Source organism: Mus pahari, chromosome 4, assembly GCF_900095145.1.
Source record: "Mus pahari chromosome 4, PAHARI_EIJ_v1.1, whole genome shotgun sequence".
Classification (NCBI taxonomy): Eukaryota; Metazoa; Chordata; class Mammalia; order Rodentia; family Muridae; genus Mus; species Mus pahari.
The window spans coordinates 97,400,732-97,418,196 of NC_034593.1; the positions used below are offsets into that span (position 1 = coordinate 97,400,732).

A 17,465-nucleotide genomic window follows, 5' to 3' on the forward strand; every position below is an offset into this window, starting at 1 on the left:
TCCCATGACTCACACGTGGCAGCTTGTGCACTTCTTTTATTATTAAATATAAAAGCAGCTTCCTATTTTTTAAATAGATATTTAAATGACCTTATATAAAATAATTCACCACTTCCAAGTATAAAAAACGCAGTCTCACAGTTTGTGAGGCAGTGCTCCCTCTGGGATTTCTCAGAGGAGAGAAGGGGTTCCTAATGCACACAGGGGAGGCTCCAAAGGTGGATTTGGGGCTCCCCCTGCTCCGATGTAACCAGGCACCCACAAAGAGCTTCTTGCAATGGGTTGGATTTTTCTCTTCTGACTTTAATAATATATGTTTAAGGTGGAGGGGTAGGAGAATGCCTTGTTTTGTTTCTGTGTTTTTCCTTCTATTTTAAAATATGTATTTTCTAGCGTGGAAATAGTCTGTAACCAGAAGGCTAAGTAAGCCCCACAAGAAAGTCTCCAGTGTCCTTCCCTCCTGCTGTCTCAGGATAGGGCTGGCCAAGCCTACAGACCACTCTCCTCCCAGATTCATGGCCTGAAAGATTATTGACCCAGTAGCCAGGGAGGGCAGGAAAGGGGGACACAGCAGCATAAAGAGACCAAGGGGCAAATGAGAGCCCTGTCACCCATGCCCAGGTCACCACAGACAAGCCTGGCCCAGGAAACAGAGGGCATCAGAGCAAGTTGGAAGTAAACAACCTTTTTTTTTGGACCCTTCTCTAAACCTGGCTTGCTTGGCTAGAGATGGCAGAGTTGGGTAGGTGAGACTGGGAGGGTACCCTTGCCTACCTGGGTCAGGTCTGGAGAACAAAGGCCAGAAGAGGGTGGGGCTGGAGCCTGGAGCTCGGTCCCCAGAGCTTGTGACAGGTCAACCTGCTCAGCTCCAGGTTTCAGACAACAGGAAGGAGGCTGGCTGAGGGCTGGAGTATAGAGATCAACTTCAAGCTTAGGGGTGCACACACATTTTCAAGACCCATTCTCATCCATAGCTCTGCCTGTGGCCTTTGTCTCTGCCTCCCCTTCCTCTCTCCCTTCCACTAGTCACTTTCCTCCTGGGAATGTCAAAGTGCAAGATGCAGAAACCTGGGCAAGGAACACAGCCTAAAGACCAGCTCTGACTGGTAGCCCAGGCGGTTCTCCCACAGCTTCACCCTGGACAATCAAAGGCTGAGGCAGGGGAAGGTCGGGGCTCAGGGGCTCCCTCAGTCAACACTCGAGGCCAGCTCAGTGCAAGAAGCCGAGGAGAGGCTGAAGGAAGTGGGAGAACATTCGGACGGATGGTCGCTCATAGGGATGGATGGGACAGGCTGTTCAGCAGGCAGGTTCAGTATTCACAGTGCAATGGCTTCCTTCATGAGGGGTGCCTCTGCTGGGCAAACTCTGGCAGCGGCTATGGGTAGGAGAAGACAAGGCTAGAGCTCAGTCTTCCTCTTGGCATCATGAGCCAGGTCAGATCCTGAGGGGCAGGGCTGGCCTCCCTCCTTCCTGGCTATCAGCAGAGGGCACTTAGGCAAGTTGAGGGTGTAGACCCCTTTAAGCTGTCGACACAAGCAGCCAAAGGCCTCCTCTTCCCGTCTTTTGGGCTGTGTGCCTTTATGCCTTTACGGGAAATCGGGCAGATGCTGTCCCACCCTTTGAATATCAGGCTCTCTTCTTGGGAAACAGGTCCCTGCCTGTCCGTGCTGGGATTCCTTGGCACCAGTTGGGTCTTCTGGGCACAGGGCTCTTCTTCTCCTTCTCATCTGTCCTGGTCTTCCATAGGCCATACAGGCTAGTGAGTCCCTTGCCAGGTTCTGGTTTTGAGGGAAGGGAGCAGCCCCTAAGGGAAAGGGTCCTGAGCTGTCGAGCTGCCCTTCCTCCAATGCAGGGAGCCTCCAGGGCCCACAATAAATAGTGGCAGTATGTGGGGGCATCCTCCAGCCCTTTCTCTTTAGTTGAGAGTCTAAGGGTGAGGATGGAAAGACCCCATCAAAGCTGCTTTCATCCAGTCTTGGTAGGCAGGAGCTCTGGTAGTGGCAGGCCACATTCCCAGGAAGATGGCAGGAGAGGGTAGTGGTGGATGTTCCCATAATGTCTCCTTCCATAAAGAGATAGTCCTGTGTGCCCAGCTGTAGGGGAAAGAAGGGAAGAAGGCTGGTCAGCAGGGGGGGTGTGGGGAGGGTCGCTAAGGACATAGTTGGGGGAGGTGTGGCATTCCTGTGGGTTGTTGGCTGACTTAAGGCAAGACTTCCTCTGCTCATTTTCCTGGCCCTCTAGGTGACCCCAGACACCACAGAGAGACCAGGCAGCTTTGCCTGGCAGCAGTCCAAACCTTTGGACAGCCTGGCCTCACCTCCTACCTCTCCTCCTCGGGGAGTAGTGACCACAAAATGACGGACTAAGACTGGAGGAGGTTGAGGCCAAGTGAGAGAGAGAGGGCTTATTGCTCAAGCAGATGGGAGCAGGGGACAAACTCCTGAATGCCCCTGCTAGGCAACTCCTCAGGTAAGGCCATCTCAGTAGTCTTAGACCAATGACCTACGGTGATCTCTGCCAACTCTCATACCAGTCCTTGGAGGGGTCTGCACAGAAGACACTTGGGCAAAGGCAACTGAATAGAAAGAACTCGGGCTTGAGGGGTAGAGGGTAAAGACAATGCCAGGAAAAGGGAGGGCTTGTCCTGTCAACAGGCATGTTCACCCTGAGCAGCCTAGCCTCCTCCCAGATGGGATGAGGTACTTGCCTCTTGTCATCCATGGGAGCCAGGGCCCTTCCCTCTCCCCACTCCACCCCCATCTTTGACCCCTTGCCCAGCATCCTCAGAACTCTTTGTTCCATAGCAGAAATCCCCTGGACTCCAGCCAACAGTTTGACTTTGGACCCTGTATGGCACCTCCCCAGTAATGTCCATAGCCCCACTGGTCAAGCCTGTGATGGATATGAAGGAAAATGAGACCTACAGCCTTTGGCCCCCAGCCTATTCCCATGCTTTGGATAGGAAACAAGTAGGAACTATAAACTGGGCATGAGCCATACTGGTACCGCCAGGCCACAGACTCTGGCAGGGCCCATGGGGAAGAAGGCCCCAGAGGGCATATGCTCTAGCCTCTGACCCAACTCCCAGTTTCCTGGGGCCTGAGAGCCTGAGTTTTCTGCAGCTTAGTGACCTTTCCTTAGTCCCCACTTCTGTGTATCCCACTCATCTCCTTGTCAGAGTACTGGTCAATCAGGACACAGGCTCTCAGTTCCCATAGGCTCCTTGAGCCTGGAATGGGGATCAGGTTAGATCTGCGCTGACTGAATGAAATCTTGAAATCCTTAGGTGAGGAACGTAAAATCTTGGGCAGTTCTGAGAGTTGGGAGGCATGGGAAGGACAATTGGGTACAGAGAAACCAGGGCCGAGGGCAAGGTCATGCAGGTGGCAAGAGGAAGAAAACTGGTAGCCCTTGGTAAGGTGACACAGCACTGAGCCCCAAAATCCCCAGAAACCTTTACTCTCTGATTCAGTTCAGAGGTGCTCTGTGTCCTTGTACCAATGAACCAGCTAATTCATTTCACCGGTCTCCACCCACATTACTGCTGAGTAGGTCCCCAGGATTCTAGATATGGGTTTTTAATCCAAATAAATCTCCTTGGCTCTGAGCATCTATGATATTTCCTCTGTTTGGGGAAGGGGCTTAGACACATCATCCTACACATGGAACAGTTTGCTTACATGTGGCAAGGGGTATAACTGGAAACTTCAATGGATCACACAGCTAGTTTGCCATCCAGTCAGTCAGCAAATCAACTAAGCACTCTGCCAGCTAGTTAGCCAATCAACTCATCAATCAAGAACTAGTCAGTTAAGTAGTTACCAGCTAGTTGGCCAAGTAGTCAGTTAGCCAACTAGCTGGCAAGATGAGTTGATTAGTTGGCTAGTTAATTGGTCATCCAGAAGGCTGGTCAGTTAGAGAAATCTGGCCGGGGTTAGTTGGTGATTCAGACCTGGAACCAACTACCAACATTTACTAAGTTTTTGACAAGGATGGAGGAGGCCCTGTCTGTACTAGAATTAATGAAGTGCAAGGAAAAAAAAAAAAGAAGAAGAAGATAGTTCCTGCCCTCTAGGGGCTTACAATCTTCTTAGTAGTGCAAAATTTACATATACACATAAAATATGATTTAAAATACATAAAACAACATCCAAATGTATGTGGATTAATATAGCATTAGCCATATACAACAGAGCAGAAGGGGCATGAATTAAAAGATCAACCAGAGGGATGTGGACTGTTTTGGGAAGGGAAGGCTTCTGGATAGGCTGGTGTGGGTGGGTGTGAGAGGAAGAATACAGGTCACATCTCCACCAATAGTGTGGGCAAGGACAACAAAAGACACACATTAATGTGCAGGGGACCCAACCAGGAGTTATAAAGTGACCAAATTAGGAGCTAAAACACTTTCAGTAGGCTCAGGGCATGGGCAGAAAACAACAAGGAGTTTTAACAAAGGTGAGCACCAACTACACTTTGGCTAAAACAGTTAAGTGTCCAAGTATGGGAGTATGGGATGGCGACGGTCTACTGGACAAAGGCTCACAGGAAATAGAACTAGGGTTTTTAATAGACTACAAGCTCAACATATGACAATATATGATGCAGCTGTTAAAACTAATGTGATCTTAATCTGCATGAGTAGAAGAGTACTGTCCAGATCAAGGAAGACAACCGTCCCACTGTACTCTGAGCTGGTCAGACAACATCTGGAGTACTGTGTCCAGGGCTGGGCGCCACATTTTCAGAGGGACATTGACAAACGAGTGTGTCCAGGATGGTGAGGGGTCTGAAAACCATATCATATAAGGAATGTTTGAGGGGCTTGGCCACACTTAACACAGAGAATTCTAAAAGGGGACATGAATAGCTGACTTTAAGTATCAGGCCTCATGAGAAGATGAGAGAGGACTGGTCAGGTAAGGGAAGAAAGGAAGGCAGCTTTCCCTACACAAGGAAGGAACTACCCCAGTGTTGTGTGTTGTGTGTAGTTGAGCAGACTGGCATGCAGAGAACTTGCCTGGAACTGGGAGTGGGTGTGTGTGCAGGAAGCTGGCTGACTCCCTGTGGGGGATGTAGAGTAACCCTTTTAGGCTGGGATACTGGGCCAAATGACCTCTTGACAGCTCTCCCAAGACATTTTCTATGGCACCATGATCCTAAATCAGGGAGGCAGCAATAACCTTGGCTTGGGAATAGGACCAGATAAGGCACAGTTTGGCAAAAAGAGGATGCTGAGGAGTCAGGGCTCAGCACCAAGCTGGAAATGCTCGTATTTGAAGGGGGCTGGCGGCCATGCAGAGGCTAATAAAAATTCTCCAGGGTGGTAAAGACCTTATAAAAAGCCTCATTAGAGGAGGAGGAATGTGGTTGCTTTGGGATCAGATGTAGCAACAGCAAGAATAGAAACATAATGCAGAGGTTGCAGTAACTGGTCCAGGGTGGGGATTCAGGAGCAAGAGGAGACCTGAGGCCTGGAAGAGAGGGGCCTAGCTAGACGTGATGATGAATGTATGGGCTTGGGAGTGGAACGGGGAGAGGAAGTTGAAATGTGTGGGCCTCCTGGGCATCAGGTGGTTTCTACAAAAGGGCTGGGCACTTGGAGATAGTTCTTTTTAAGGGATAGAGAGATATCAAAATCAGAACCTTACCGTAGAATCCTTTCTACACTGGCAGTTCCACCTGTCTGTCCTCATCCTGGGTCAGGGAGCTGCAGGCAGAACACAGGGCTGACATAAGACTTCAGCAGGAGCATGGAACTGAGGGGACCTCCTAGCTTATCCCCACCCCTGCACATGGGTTCCATCTCTGTGAGATTTAGAAGACCCAGAACTGCCCAACTCCAGGAAGAAATCAGGAGAAAGCTCCACTGTCATGGGAAGAAGAGAGGCCCTTCTTTCTCGGTACCCACCCTGCTCTGCAGCTTTATCTCCTTAGGGCAAGGGGGAGAAGCCTCTTTTTCAATCTTGAGGGGAAGCAGGTCCCAAGACAGACATCCAGTGACTCCTATAGCCCCACTCCAACTGCTCACCTGTCCTCTGGTCGCCCCACAGAAGAATCCAATGTCTGAGGGTCTCGATGGCTCTGAGAACAAGAAAGACTTCTCACTGAGGTGCTGGCGTGCCCCTAAGCATTACTGAGAGAGTCGCTAGAATTCTTCCCACTACCCCAAAGCATGCACAGCTGCGGGAGATTCCTGGGCCTCTGAGGATGGGTGCTCCTTCTCCTGTCCCCTCCCATGTAGAATACCACCTATGCTCTCAAGCTCCCAGAACCGCATTCCTCCCCCTTCCTCCCCCCTCCCGCTTGGTTGTTTAAGAATATCCCCCCCCCTTCTCTCTCTCTCCCTCTCCTTCTCCCTCCTTTTTTCAAGACAGTGTTTCTTCATGTAACAACCCTGGCTACCCTGGTGCTCTGTAGATCATGCTGACCTCAAACTCACAGAGATCCACCTGCCTCTGCCTCTGCCTCTGCCTCTGCCTCTGCCTCTGCCTCTGCCTCTGCCTCTGCCTCTGCCTCTGCCTCTGCCTCTGCCTCTGCCTCTGCCTCCTCTGCCTCTGCCTCTGCCTCTGCCTCTGCCTCCTGAGTTCCCAGCCAAGAATTCTCTTTTCTATAGGATTCTGTTCTCATCCTTTCTCAATGATCTCAAGGAGGCTGCTGGAGACCTCTTAAATTATGTATGCATGTATGTATGTATGTATGTATGTATGTATGCATTTGACAGAATCTCTCTATGTAGCTCTGGCTAGCCTAGAACTCATACTTTCTCAGTGATCTTGAGGAGGCTGGAGACCTCATTAATTAATTAGTTAATTAATTAATTTCAGACAGGATCTCTCTATGTAGCTTTGGCTAGCCTAGAACTTGCTTTGCTGACCAGAGGCCTGCCTGTATCTCTGGATTGCTAGGGTTAAATGCACACCACCAAACCTGGCAGCTCCTGATTCTTGAAGCCACACTCCATCACTACCGTCTACCCTTCAGGCTGTCATCTCCACCTTCCAGCAACTGCACCTGTTCTGGCACCTGGTTAGCCTCCAGCCCTTACCCTACCCAGCCTTTGTTCCACCCCATAGGATGTCCTCCTCTCCTGGGGTCCTCCTTACCCTCCACTTCCACCTGTAGAACAGGAGGCCCCCGACAGCCAGCAAGACTAGGATGATGCCCGGCACCAGCAGGTGGAAGACAGACTCAGGGATCTGGGGGTCAGAGGATCCCTCATGCTGCTCCACATGGCCTGTGTCAGTCAAAGGAATGGAATTAAAACGGGCCACAGGCCTGGCTGCCCCCTCACTTGCTGGTCCTCCTTCCAGCTCTGCGGGGCTCCTTCGATCCCTGGTACTTCTCTTGCCCTCGAGCTCCCCAAGGGGCAGAACAATGCCCCAAGAGTGGCTTTTGGGAAGCAGTAACTGAGCAACAGGAGTGGCTGAGTTGCTGACGCGTTGGGGATTCGGTGTTGCAATATGGGGAGAGCGTGGCCCCTGGTGGTCTCCACGCAGTGTAGATGAACCATCCGTCTCCTCAGGAGTATTATTCTGTGTCTGGTCAGTGGGTCTCATAGGGTTCACCTCTGTCAACGGCGTGTCTGTTACATCCGCTGGCTTTTGGTCCTCTGTTGATTTAGGGAATGGAGATGCTGAAAGGGCCCTGGGTTTGTCCGTCTCTGCCTGGATGCTGCCCTCTACAGGCTTGGAGGGGGAAAACTTCACTTCCTGGGTCAAAAATCCCTCACTAGCCTCTCCAGAAGCTTCTTCTAGGACCCAGTTAGTGCCCAGTGAAGATTCAAGAATGTCTTCCACCCCAGGGATGGGTCCCCCCGCAGAAGGATGAGGTTGTGAGTCCTCAGTGAGTCTGTCCCTGTGGTTTGGTTGCTCTGTTGACTCGAGGGTCTGGCAGGTACTCCTGGGTGGTCGCTGCTTGGCACTGCCTGGGTCCTCTATGCGAAGGGGAAGCTCATTGGGCAAGAGGGAGCTGCCCTCTGTCCTCTGAGAATCATCCCAAGCCAAGCCAGCCAGAGGGGCCATGGAGGGGGCGGGGGGCTGGTGAGGGGAGGCAGAGGCTGGGTCACTGCTAGGGGTGGCTTTAGGGTACAGGCAGTTGCAATCAGGCTTGGTCACCACATCTGAAAGAACCACAGAGAGGGGGAGAGAGAAAGATGGGGAGGAGATAGAGTCACCAGCCTCCAGCACAGCTCCCCCAGAGGGGCTAAGAGGGGCATAAGACCCTGGGGCATGGGAAGGGGTCCCTCTTCTAACACAGCCCTGGGGCTGGGGAGAGGGCAGGACAGTAATAAACGATCATGACACGGAGCTCAGGCAGGAGGAATCAATATGCAGGGGATATGGACTAGGAACCAAAAGCAAGGTACAGACAAACAGAAGGGCTGGGGTGAGGAAGGCAGGACAGTGTACTGGGGCTCTAGCTGGCCAGAAGCCAAGCCAGGGGTTAGCAGCACCCAGGCCACGGGGCTGAGCAATAGCTCCTGGATTAACACAAGACACTCAGAAGCCTCCAAGACACTGGTTTCATGCACAGCCAGGAGCAGAACCACCACAGCCACTGCCACAGGCAGGGCAAGGCCAGGGCTGAAAAGCAGCCAAAGTTCAGGATTTTGGAATTGAAGCACTAAGGCTGGACGTGGCTATTGTCTGGTTGGAGGACCTCAGACCCTGCCTTGGGGAGGGAGGCTGAATGCAGGACACACGTGGCACAGGATGCAGAGACGAGTACACGCAGAGTGCACAGGAAGAGAGAGTTTGAATGATGTTCAGACTTCAAATCCAGCCTTGTCCCTTGAGGGGACATCCAAGGCATCCTGGGGACTTCTGGAGCCAGGTTATCCTGGTGTTTCGCAGCAGAGCTCCGGGAGCAAGGACCCTGATTGCCAGGTGGAGTACCTGCTCTTTCCATGGAACCCCCATTTATTCAGCCAGCCTGCAGAGTGGGGGGCGGGGACACCACCATGTCTACATGGCTTTCTAAGAAAGGTCCCCTTACCCATTCACTACCATCACAGCTACCAGCAGGGGCCTTCTTGATGCTGCCACATGAAGTCTGGCAGTGAGACAGTACATGCAGGCATAAGTCAGTGTACATGCACACACATGTCAGCAGAGACATGTGCCCAGGACCTTAAAGTACATGAAGCCACAGGAGTACACAAAACACAGAAACACACTTAGCACCCAGGCTGCCTCTGGGATTCCCCTAGCCCCATCTCACCTTGCACACACCCTCCCTGTAGCTGGCCCCTTCTGTGCTTACCTCGGCTAGAGCACTTAGCAAAGCTGTTGTTGCAGTTCTTGGTAAAAGTTTTCCAGTCCTTTTCAAGGAGATTCTTTGTTTCATTAAAGAAATTCTTGATCTTCTCCAGCAACTGGAGAGGGGTCTCATGGAAAGTTCGGACACAGGCCTGGAGGAAAGTGGAGCCCCCTTTGGTAAGCATGAACATGGGCTACCTCTCACTGTTATTTTTGTCAAATTCTCTTGGGTTCTCTCACATGCATTTCCTTTCCCCCTTTTGTTTCCTCCCTTACATCTTCTCTGCTTTGCAGCAGCGTCAGTCTTGAGGTTGAGAGATGCATCATTTAGTCAGAGATCCATCTAACACACACGTTTAAGTGACAGATATATGGTAATTTACCTGAACAAAAGAGAAGTGGTTCCTGGCCAAGCTGGGCACTGAGTCCAGCAGACACTAGCACTAAACACATTGTTACAAGTCACAGTGACTCCCAAGAGAGTGTCCTGAGTCATCTGAAGGTGTGTAACAAATGGGTGATAGATGAGAGCCCAGGGAGAAGATCTCCAAAGGACCAGCTAAAAGATGAGCGAGGGAAGAGAAGGAAGTGGGGCCAGAGAAGATGGAAGATGCAAGGGCCTTGCGGCAGGAAAGCATGAGTCAGCAAAAGATTGAAAGAAGGCTGGAGTGGCTGCAGCTCTGCCACGTGGGAAGAAAGTGGCAAGGGATGCAGCTGGAAAGAGCTCTGCCAAGGCCAAGAACTTGTTGACTCTGCCAGGAACTTGTAATTCACAGAGCCAACCGGAAACTGAAAACCTGCTGGGGAGGTTTAAAACTGTGGTATAAAACCTGTGTTTTAGGAAAATCATCTTGGCATGGTGTAGAGAACAGACCTGGGGAGACCAGAGGAGATGAGGTCCTTGGCTGGTGCCACATTTTGGAGGAAGAGCTGAGGACACCCTGGCCTGCCTGCTGAGTGGTTTTTCTCCTCTGCCTTGGGCTCAGGTGCTCACACTCACATCCCCTGCAGCTTGGAAAGAACTCAGAAGCCATGCCCTTCTGAGTTCTTCCTTCCTCACCAGCTGCTCCTTCAGACTCTGTGCCAGAGAATTCCTTCTAAATACTGCAGTGCCTCGCTCGGGGTTCTGCCCTGGGTCCACCTCACCTTTCACAGAAAGCTATGTGTGTTACAGCCTATTTTCAGAATGCCAACTTTCCTCCTTAAAGTTGAGCTGTTCTGGGAAGAACAATAGGTTTTCCACGGCTACTATAGCTCCCTTGATTATATCACTGCATCTCTCTGGCCCGCCCATAGCAAGCTTATAAACAGTTACTAGACAAATACATGAATGAAATGACCTGGGCTTGAATTCATCGCTCAGCAGCTAGGCGAGAATAGACCGGCTTTCTGTGGATTCATCTCTTTGTTTGTGATGTTAGAGCAACAGCACACCAGCCTCTCCCAGGAGCTGTTAAGTCAGGCCAGCTGGGTCTGTCCTGCATGTGTCTTTATAAAGCTGTTTCCCTCAAACCTGCCTTATATGCTGTAGAAGGAACCAGGCATCCTCACCTAGATCCTGACACACAAGCTTTCTCAGTGTGGAGGTGCCTGCTGGTTCCGGAGCTCATACTCCTTTTCTGGGCCACGTGGCTAGACTTGGCTCCTTGGGCTTACACTGTCTTTCCCCTGAGCCACCCCGCAGCATGCTCTGAGTCAGGAGAGACCGAGGGGCTTCGATCTCAACCATTGATGGGGCAGCTTCTCAAAATGCAGACTCCCAGGCTCACCTATGGGCCCAGGAAAGTAGAGTCCATAACAGTGGATGCTGGGACTCTGCATTTTAAATAAGCTCTCCAGGTGAATTTCTGCATAGTAAAGAACCAGCCTTTCCTCAACCATACAGCCACTCCAGAACATCTGGTTCTCTGTCCCCTTTGGAGCGAAGTTCCTCTACTTTGTGGTCTCTATTTCCTCTCTTTCTTTTCTCCCCACCTGCCTCCAACAGCAATCTCCATGCTGCCAAGTTAGACAGACCAATGGACACTATCTTATTTGACTTCTCAGCCTCCTTTGATAAAGCTTCTGGCTCCTTCCATTCGGAAGCCCTTTCCTCTCCAGGTTTTCCTCCTACCTCAGGCTACATTTCATTCAAGATCCTGGATCCCATTCTCTTCTCACCAGGGTGAGAAGGGTGGGCAGGGCTGTGCAGTTCTGTGGCTCTACAAACAGCATCTCTATGTCCAGCATTCACAATCATGAGCCGCCCCAGCAGCTGTCTGATGTGCCTCACACCAAACTGAGCTCTTCCCTCAAACCTACTCTGCCTGAGGTCATCCTTATTTTGACATCGGTGAGAACTCCAAGGACTTAAGATGAGAGCATCCTCACTCGCCCTTCCCCTTCTGCCAGCAAGCATGGAGTCCAGTCTGCCTGGAGGGATCACACCCACTCACCTCCATTTCCCCTGCTCCCCTCGGATTCAACTCACTACCATGTCCAGCTTGGCTGAGCCTCCTGCTGGCCTCCTGCCCTTCATTCCTGCTCTCCACAGCCACCTCACCACCAGATGTCTTCCATCATATGTGACATTGTATCATTCCCTAGCTTGCTGTGGCTTCTTTCAAATTTGGACAAAAAGCCCGCCTCTTTGACACCATGAATGAATGCAGAGCTTCCTGACTTTGCTCCCTCCTGTCCACACCCCATGCCTGGGCCATGCTGAGCCGCTTTGGATTTCTGAATGCAAACCTTTCTGGTTACCCTAGGGCTTGAGCATAGCGCTCCCCACTCGGGGATGTTTCTCTGTCCATGGCTCTTACTGCTGTTCCTCGTGCTGGAGTGCCAGTTAAAGTTTTCTTGCTTAGACACTGCCTTTGCCTCTTCCCCTCTGCATCCTCATTATGTTAGCTCCTTACTGCACACTCAGAGTCTCCGGCTCCTGTTCCTCTCACTGTCACTCAGGGCTTTCTTCACCTACTGCTCTACACTTCTCCAATGCTATTATCATCATCATCCATTCACATACTTGCTCATTTTAGCTGCCTCAGCACCCCTCCTTTCGTCATGATTGTGGGGATTTTTTGCCTTTTTTTTTTTTTTTTTTTTTTTTTTTAAATCACAGCTCATTTCTGGTGTCCAGAACAGCCCGAGATAGTCACTCAGTAAGGTTTTGCTGAATGAAGAGCCCTTCTGGTCATAATTATAGGTGCCATCATTTAACAGCTGCCTACCTCACTTGGCTATAAACCCTGTAAGGGTGGGAAGGGGGATTTCTTGCTCCAAGGATATCCTCAGGGTCCAGCACCATGCCTTCTGTCTAATGAATGCTTGATAAAGGCAGACGGAGTAAGAAATGAATGGGCAAGGGAGTAAGTTAGTGAGGTTCAGGCATGGCGAACATATGGGGCAGGGTGGGACCTTTGTAGACTCCCTCTGCCCTTCCCTGGTGCTCCAGCCCCAGAATCCACCCTACCTTGTTCTGCTCCTCATAGTCCTTGGAAAAGCAGCTGTTCAGGTTATTAGAGAGTTCCTGGAGCCTCTCAGTGGCGTTGGCATTGGGTGTGTTGTCTTTAAAGCGCATGGTCTCATCTATTATATCTTGTACCAGAAAAAAGGCCTTCTTCAGGTAGCAAACAGGATCATCCTGGAATGTAGGAACCAGGAGTTTAGCACCTGGCCATGGTTGCCCGGGAACCCAGGCTTTATATGAGACAATCACACCCTAGGCAGATAGAGGGCTGTAGTCCTGAGGAAGGGACACACCACCCCGGTGATGAGGAGGATGATACCCTTGGCCTGTGTTTTGTTTTCTTTCTTTAAATCAACCATAACTGAGAGCTGGGATGGTGTGAAGGAAAGGTGGATTCTGGTTGGAGAGAGCTTTTCTGAAATGCAGCTTGACTCAGGAGACACACAGGGGAGGGTGGGTTTCAGCCTTGCTGCCCCTTAACTCTCTCTCTCTTTCAGCTTACTTTCCACATTTTAATTTTTTGTCATATGGTCCCCTCAAATCTTCCAAAATATAAAAATACTGAGGAGTGCTTCATTGTCAAAAGTGTAGCCTTGGGTTTTGTCTCCAAGGATACAGTAGTTGGTTCAAAGACAGAAACTACTTTTATCTCTATCACTAGTGCCTGATCCAGTAAATAGGTGCCATGGTGCAAGTGAAGGAGTGAAAGAATGGATGGAGGAAACCCTGAGACTGTGCAGGCTGTGGTATGTTCACAGAAGTGCCTGGGTCTAGTACATGAGAACTCAGAGACAGAAGGAATTCTGGGTAGCCTGACTATTCTCTTGCGGCTTGAAGATAGGGAGGTATAGCACGGGGGTCAGCGGGGCACATGGAAAGGGATGGAAAGACATCACAAAGAGCTGATGCAAAAGCTGGGGAGCAGAATGAAGCAGAGGAGGGAAATAAACATAAGGTGTGGTAGGTATTGCAGACTTGGAACTAGACTGTACTTTCTCGTGGAGCCATGGGGCTCCTGACAGGTACAGCAAAATAAGTGAAGGCTTTGGGGTTTCGGAGGGCTCCCCCTAGTGGTAAGATGGAGAGTGCCCTAGAATCAGGGAAGTCAGGAAGCCCCTGAAAATTTCCAAGGGACTGGGGAGGATAGAGGGACAGCACCCTAAGGTGCAGGGGGGCAGTATTGGCTGCACTGGGTGGCTGGTAAGTTAGGTGTGGAGCAGAAAGCCAGGATAGACTGCCTTCCTGTCTCTGGCCAATGGATTGGAGGAGATGTGATCTAAAAAATAAAGCACGGTTTTATTTTACAAGGTATAACATTGCTGGGCTCAAATTAGGCCTCTATCACTTAACTAAGTACGCTCCCTAATCTCTGCATGGGTAACAAGCAATATTTGTGGATCTCAGAATGGTACTGTTAGTATTAATTGGGGAATGTGCCTAGCATTTAGCAAGTGCCTGATTTATGCCAGGTCAAATTTAGGAAACAGCAAAGGACTTAAGCTCTGGACCCTGCCCAGCCCTGCAAGCTGGATCTTGAGCACCCAGGGACCCTCATCCTGTCTGGTATAGGTTTTCTGCTGCCTTCATGCTATTCCATGCCACCACAGAGTGGGCCGTGAGTATTCACTTAAGCACCCAGGAACTTACAAACACTTGTTACTCACCAGCTGTTCCTGGTCTACAAATTCAAAGGCAATCTGGCATGAAGTCTCCATTTGGCTGTCGATCTGTGAGATAGAACAGGCCAGCGGTTACATGGTACCTACAGGTCAGCTCAGCTTCACCCAGGTTTTGGGGTGAATGATGTTTTATCTTTACCTCCCTAAAACAATGCCAAAATGATGGAGCCACAGCTAGAGGGGAAGCTGTATCTTCCAAATGTGCAGAGTACTTAACAGCAAACAACCAACAGACACTTCTACTTTGACCTATGAAATCACACAATCTAGTCTATATAAGGAAGAATTTGCTCTAGGAAAATGTAGGATGTAAGGATGTAATCTTTTCTGGGAGGTGGTAAGCACTCTATCATGAAAAGCCTCAGGGAGAGGCTGGCTGAGCTCTGGGGAGTCTGGGTCTCTAGGCCCTGCCTCTCCCTGGAGCAGAGACAGACCATGGTGGCACTCATGGCCCTGGGCCTGCTGTGGAAGCTGCATGCAGAGGGTTAAAAAGGGAGATTGGGAGGGTCAGCTCTGGGGCCTAAGTTCAGGCTCTGCACATGGCCTTACCCACTGGTGCCCCACCCTGCAGGGCTTGTGGAAAACGATAAATTCTTTAGTGAGAGGAGCAGGAGCTATGACAACAACTGGATCCTGCCTGGCTAGATGACATTTAGAATTGTTGAAGATTCCATTAAGCCTGTTAGAATGGGACCTGGCTGGGTTCCTTCTTGGCCCAGATGAGCAGGGTACCCCAACCTCAGGGACAAGGGTCAGAGGAATGAAGGCAGAAGGCACAGAGTTAGGCTAGAGCCTCCCATCTAAACTTGGGTGGGGCCCTGGTGCCAGGCAGTCAGGGGATCTGGCTATCTAGGAGCGGGATGAACCATATGGACCAGCAGGCAGACCGGGCTGACTTCCCAAAGGAGGCATTGTCTGAGTCAGAGCAAGGTCAAGGAGCAGTTTAGAATCCATAATGGGCATTCCTACACAACCATTAACTCAGGCAGCAGTTAGAAGCCCCCCCCCCCCATTCACTACAGGTGACCCAGACTAAGGGGTTGGGAGGACCTAAGAAGATCAATGAGAGAAGTACCAGGAGAGCCATTATCCACTTGACTGGTTTCTGTAAGCCTCTCTCTGACTCTGCCTTCTGGCTGCTACCTCAGTTTCCTAGTGAGGAGAAGGCATGGTCTCATCATACTCACCAACTGCTGCAGAACCTTCAGGTGTCCATTCCCAATCATGTGGCTACAGTGTTCTGACACCTCCTTGGCAATACTCCTGCTCACGAGGAGACAGACCAGCAGCAGCCGGGAGCCCAGCCATGTCTGTAACAGAAGGGAGTCATGTCTTTCCAGCACTTCCTCTCCCTAGCTACCCCCATATCCCACTAAGGGCAAAGAAACAACGCCCCATTCCCATACTGCAGCACCATTAGATTCTTATCAGCCAGGGCACCACCTCACTCTTCCCTTGATAATAGCCCAAATGCCATCTTCTCCAAGAATTCTTCTGAGGTTAACCCAGGGCAGATCAACAATACAGAGTACTTTAAAAGACAATTTTAAAAGGCTTATTGTTTTTGTTTTGTGTTTATGAATATTTTGCCTGCTTGAATATACACACTCTATGTGCTTCCCTCTTGGAATCCCCTGGACCTGGAGGTATGAATGGCTGTGAACCATCATCTAGATTCTGGGATTTGAACCTGGATCCACTGCTAGAGCAACAAGTGTTTTTAAATGATGAGCCACCTTTCCAGCTTACAGAGAGTGTCTCATGATAGTGCTAGCGGTGTGCCAACCAGTATAAGTTTTAGTGACTGAGAGACTCAAGGGTAACATTTTCTGTCCTTTTAACTTTTAACACGGAGACAAATAGAAACCTTGTAAGCTGGCTTCAAGTTTGTGGTCAGACACTAGCTTTCAGTTTGCAAGCCAGAAACACTCATTACCCCGGCACCTACCTTCCTTCCTTCCCACCTGGTTCCACAGGTCTGGTTCTACAGGGGAAAATACCAGGACGCAACACTGGGAATTCAGCTCCAGTGGGAGACCTCCTGGAGCCTTGGACTTGCATTTTGAGAAGAGTCCAGCTGACTAATCAAGGACAATGCTGTGTTTCACTGCTGGCATCTGTCTATCTGAGACCCATCAGGCCCTTCATCTAGTCAGCAAGCTCTTGCCACAGCAAGAAAGTTCTCTCCCTTTCGTCAACACCCACCTGGCCCAGCAGCTGCTCATCCCTAGAGTAATAGGTCTGGTTCCTGACACCCGACTAGGTCCTTCCTTTTTCCTTTCTCCTTACTCCTCTACCCTAAAATCCTTCCATCCCTTCGGGCTCCAACAGGGTATCCCGGGAGATGCCAGCCTGGGGCAGAAAGACTCTTGGGCTTTCTTTCCCTGGCCTGAGGCTGCCATTCTGAGCATTCTGGCTGCTGATATCCCCCAATTCAGGGAAATGCTGGCAGGGTGGAGTGATGACTGGCACCTTCTTGGATCTGGGCTCTGCCCCAATAGTCCAGATGATGAGACAAATGTTGCAAATAGGAGCACATTGGAAAAACACAGGGAGGCTATGAAACAGTCCATAACAACACTGGGTTACATCTAAAAGCCTTGCCAGTGAGTACCAGGGAGGAAAGGCAGCATTGGCTGGGCCGTGCGGAGGGAAGAGTGAGGCCTTAAAGGGTGCAAGATGCTGATGGGCCTTAAGGCACAGGGTTGCCCAATGCCATTATGCACAGGACCTGTTAGGTTCCTGGCCTGACCTGAGAGAGAGAGAGAGAGAGAGAGAGAGAGAGAGAGAGAGAGAGAGAGAGAGAGAGAGAAAGGTGCAGCCATCTATGGGTTGATAAACTGCATTGGGCATGGTTGGGCAATTGGAAAGTTAGCTCTGAGTGGGAGTGGCAGCCCGGATCTCCAGAACCCCAGGCTCAGAACCTGTTAAAGGAAGTGACTGTGCAGGAGATGACTCTGGCCCAGGCTGGTATCACTCAGCCTGTCAGTCTGTGTGTGTATGGTATGGAGGAAAGGACCCGGGAATGAAGATGTTCAGAAATACCAAGCCATTGATGAATTTCAAGCCATTGAT

The 17,465-nt window shown here is 50.5% G+C and overlaps 1 protein-coding gene across 3 annotated transcripts; it reads right to left on the bottom strand.

The window, feature by feature from the left end:
* Positions 1–288: 288 nt before the first annotated feature.
* Csf1 (colony stimulating factor 1) lies at positions 289–15,870 on the bottom strand. 3 transcript variants are annotated; one of them, XM_029537689.1, is made up of 8 exons: positions 15,578–15,870; positions 14,376–14,438; positions 12,715–12,885; positions 9,265–9,412; positions 7,107–7,237; positions 6,032–6,084; positions 5,652–5,710; positions 289–2,093 (listed from the first exon to the last, which is right to left on the bottom strand). In XM_029537689.1, the coding sequence occupies exons 1-7, from the start codon at positions 15,614–15,616 to the stop codon at positions 5,665–5,667; spliced, it is 651 nt and encodes a 216-aa protein (XP_029393549.1). In that variant the 5' UTR covers positions 15,617–15,870; the 3' UTR covers positions 289–2,093; positions 5,652–5,664. The 3 variants fall into 3 exon arrangements, with proteins under 3 accessions (XP_029393549.1, XP_021051576.1, XP_029393548.1); XM_021195917.2 differs by having other exon boundaries at positions 696–2,093; positions 7,107–8,122; positions 15,578–15,869; XM_029537688.1 differs by lacking the exon at positions 289–2,093 and adding an exon at positions 4,218–4,789 and having other exon boundaries at positions 7,107–8,122.
* Positions 15,871–17,465: the final 1,595 nt, after the last annotated feature.